This window comes from Arachis ipaensis, chromosome B07, assembly GCF_000816755.2.
Source record: "Arachis ipaensis cultivar K30076 chromosome B07, Araip1.1, whole genome shotgun sequence".
NCBI classification, from domain to species: Eukaryota; Viridiplantae; Streptophyta; class Magnoliopsida; order Fabales; family Fabaceae; genus Arachis; species Arachis ipaensis.
In genome coordinates this window covers 34,354,477-34,358,288 of record NC_029791.2, presented here as the reverse complement: position 1 = coordinate 34,358,288, position 3,812 = coordinate 34,354,477, and the positions used below count along the sequence as shown (strand labels likewise).

Here is a 3,812-nt window from a genome sequence, read left to right as displayed (position 1 = left end):
GTGACAAAATTAATAATTTCTCATTGCTTCTCAAAGTGTAATGGATATAAAATTATCCTGATAAGGATTGAAAACTTGAAATGCTATTGCATCTTGTATGACCCATTTAGAGTGGATACCACAAAATATAATAAGATTTTTCTATGATTAGCTGAAGTTCATTACAAATAATGTTTAAAATTAATTAACCTCACCACGCATAGGACTTGTTTAAGCATATAATTCTTATTTTATATATACGTGAGTGTGATCCTTGCCACTACCCCATTCTTGAAGATTGATACAGTCCCAGAAGTATTCCAAGGAACCATTAATCGAGAATCTGGCAAGGTAACCAATTTAATTTCATAGGAGATTGCAATCTTTGAACTCTAGAATTTTATATATATGGCAAAGTGATTCTTACATCAATTGTGGGAATTGAGCTTAAATTCTTACAATCATCTTTGTAATAAGCTAGGTTGATTTGAATTCAATGCCAAGTTCTTGTTTTCTATTGGGAGTATCTACAAGGCTCCACCACTAATGGTGAAGACATCCTTGAGATCTGAAGAATCAAAAGGTGACATAAAAAGTGGAAAATGGAAGAGATTGGATGAAGAGGGGAATTGCAGGCTGGTTGGTGTGGCAAAAATTGATCCAATTGATGATTCTCTCATGAATTTCTTCCTTGCCCTTCCAACTGAGTGCCTTGCTGACCTCAATGCTGTGATCTCAGTTTCTGCCTCATCTTAAAGAAGAGATCATCATCACACTTTGGACATTGTTGAAACCTATTTTAATTTATTTCGTAATCCAAGTTGGAAATATTGAGTAAAGGCTTAAGTGAATTCATCATACTATTAGTAAAGAAATTGCTTTATCTTTATAAAGTACTAAAGAGGAGTGAACTTTATCTTCATCTTTTGTTATTGGATTCTTTAGTTGTGAACTGTTCAATTTATTGTATTACATTTATCCCATTTCAAATAAGCATGACTTCAACAATGCATAAGGAGCAAACAAAGAAAGAAAATATCAAGGAATAAAACTACAAGAGGAGAAGTCAAAGTGCTAGTATCTTATGATGGCTATTGGGAATATTAATAGATTTTGAGAGTTGTATTTTTTTTGTTTTTTTTTCGTGATATTTGGCTTTGTATCTTTACAATGAATCATGACAAACAATAGCATAAGAGTAAACTTGCTTTAGCTTTAGCAAATAAACAATTGATTGCTGGGTCCTGCTTGTGTAATGAAATTATATGAATTGAAAATTCAAGAAAAGTTATTTTTTTATGTTTACTTTGGTTTGTTCTGTTTCTTTTTTTTCCTAATAGTATTTGGAGTTATATCTTGTATGATTTGCACAATTATGTAAGTGCAGAAATTAAGAATTCAGGTTATAAACATCAACACATGATTAAGAAAACACAAGTTGTAAGCAAGACGTGATTCCAAATCTGCAGAAGTGCATAAATTTTTGAGACAATATTACACAATACAATTAATATTCACCTGATAAATAGATTAAGTGCAGAAGATTAACATAGATAATGCATAATTTAATAGAATTTTGCAGTTTTGCGCAAATACTAAGTGCAAAGTTGCACACATTCCCTGATAAATAACTTAAGTGCAGGAACCTAACATACATAATGCAAAATTCTATGTAGAATTCCATCTAATGCTCCTAGACAATCCTATCAAGTGTAAAAAAAAAAACAGTTATTACACGCAGAGTAAACTTGACCAATAAAAATTGGAGCAACATACACGACCTACCTTGAACCATTTCCATCTAGGATCTATACGATCTTCCAGTACAGGGTTTGCTTTTGCAAATAAGATACTTTGGACACGCAAAACCGAGCACAATGCCTTGTGAAAATACCTACTAATAGTTTCACCAGACCTATAGAACCTGACTTGTACGCTGCGATTTTTGGTATGGTGAGCTAATATGATTAAGAAAGTAGCTACTTGCTCGCCTATGCCAAGATGACCATCTTTGTCTAATCCACCTTGAATTTGTAGCAATTCACATAAAGTTGCAAATGCATTCAAACTCATTCTTAACTCCCATATGCAATTTCTATCTCCACCCTCCCCAATGATATTATATAATGCATCTCGCCTTAATGGCAGTGTGTTCACTCTTCGATCAACTGAATAATGACCCCGCCTTATGATAAACCCCAATTTCATGGTTTATCTTGTGCTTATTTTAGGGGATTTATTCACCTTTTCCCATATTTATTCAATGAAATAGCATGGTTTTGTAATTCTCCCTTAATTTATACTTAAATGTAAAAACATGCTTTTTAGGCCCTTAAATTGGTGATTTTAATTCACCTTAATTTCATTCGATGCCTTGATATGTTTGTTGAGTAATTTCAGGTTCATAACAAGTATTGAATGGAAGAAATGAGGGAAGAAGCATACAAAGTGGAGAATACATGAGGAAACAAGAATTGAGACTGCATCGATGGGCGTGCACGCGTACAAAGCGCGCGCGTGCAAAATTGATTTCGCATAGGGACACGCACGCGTATATGACGCATCCGCGCGGATGAAGAAATAGCCAATCGACGCGCACGCGCACATGGCCTGTACGCGCCGATATCAACACGTGACTCACTTAAAGGCAAAACGCTGGGGGAAATTTCTGAGCTCACCAGGCCCAATTCCAACTTGTTTCTGAGTGTATTTCATGCAGAATTGAAGTCCAAGCAAGGGAGGAGAAATTAGTTGTAGGATTAGCATCATGTAGGTTAGTTTCTAGAGAGAGAAGCTCTCTCTTCTCTCTAGAATTAGGGTTCCTAGGACATTCTCATCTTAGATCTAGGTTTAACTTCATGTTTCCATCTTATGTCATTTATGATTTCCTGTTCTTACTACTTGATTCTCTTAGTTTTCATGTTAATTTCTCTTTTATATCTCTTTTGTGATGATGAACTCATGTTGGATTTGAGTTATTTTTAATGCAATTTAATGTTAGATGTTCTTTAATTGTTGACTTGAGTTGTGAATTTACTTTTCTTGCAATTGGTGGTTGAAAGATTTTATTGTTCTTATACTTTTACCATGCTTTTCATTTCTACCCACCAAGTGTTTGACAAAATGCTTGGTTGGGCTTTAGAGTAGACTTTGAGCATTCTAGGCTTGAAAAGAGTAATTAGGTAATCTTGAGTCATTAATACCCAATATGGATTGGTGATCTAGAGTTGTTAGTTAATATTATTTCCATTGACTCTAATCTCTTGCTAAATTAATTAGTGAGTTGATTGGGACATTTGGAATGAGATTAGCTAGTCTTGTTTGACTTTCTCTCATGGAAGATAACTTACACCTTCTTCCAATGTTTGAGATAACGAAGTAAGATAGATTCTTGTTAATTATTGTTACTAGTGACTAGGATGGAAAGCCTATGATCTCAATCCTTGCCATGAATGTCTCTCTTTAGTACTTGCTCTCTTTAATTGCTTGTTTGATTCACTTTTCTTGCCATTTACTTTTCTTGCCCTTTTATAAACAAAACCCCTTTGCCCCTTCATAGCCAATAATTGACCACTTCATTGTAATTTCTCGTGAGACGATCCGGAGTCTAAATACTTCGGTAAATTCTTATTGGGGTTTTTATTTGTGACAAAACCAAAAATATAATTTGATGTGAGAGTTGTTTGTTGGTTTGGAGTTATACTTGCAATGTAAATATTTTGTGAAATTCCTTACCGACAACGATTCTTGCTATCAAATTAATGGCGCCGTTGCTGGGGAATGCAATGGTGCTATGTTATTGGCTATTGTATATATTGTGAATAGCTTGGTTT

At 34.3% G+C, this 3,812-nt stretch overlaps 1 protein-coding gene across 1 annotated transcript; it reads right to left on the bottom strand.

The window, feature by feature from the left end:
* Positions 1,474-2,187, bottom strand: LOC107607115. Its single transcript, XM_016309097.1, has 3 exons — positions 1,765-2,187; positions 1,635-1,682; positions 1,474-1,497 (listed from the first exon to the last, which is right to left on the bottom strand). The coding sequence occupies exons 1-3, from the start codon at positions 2,185-2,187 to the stop codon at positions 1,474-1,476; spliced, it is 495 nt and encodes a 164-aa protein (XP_016164583.1).

Excerpts from the sequence above, each read along its gene's own strand:
- LOC107607115 (XM_016309097.1), bottom strand. The coding sequence starts at position 2,187 with ATGAAATTGGGGTTTATCATAAGGCGGGGTCATTATTCAGTTGATCGA. Across the intron at positions 1,683-1,764 it reads CTAGATGGAAATGGTTCAAG|GATTGTCTAGGAGCATTAGA; the intron begins GTAGGTCGTGTA and ends TACACTTGATAG. Across the intron at positions 1,498-1,634 it reads TACATAGAATTTTGCATTAT|GTGAATATTAATTGTATTGT; the intron begins GTATGTTAGGTT and ends TCTATTTATCAG.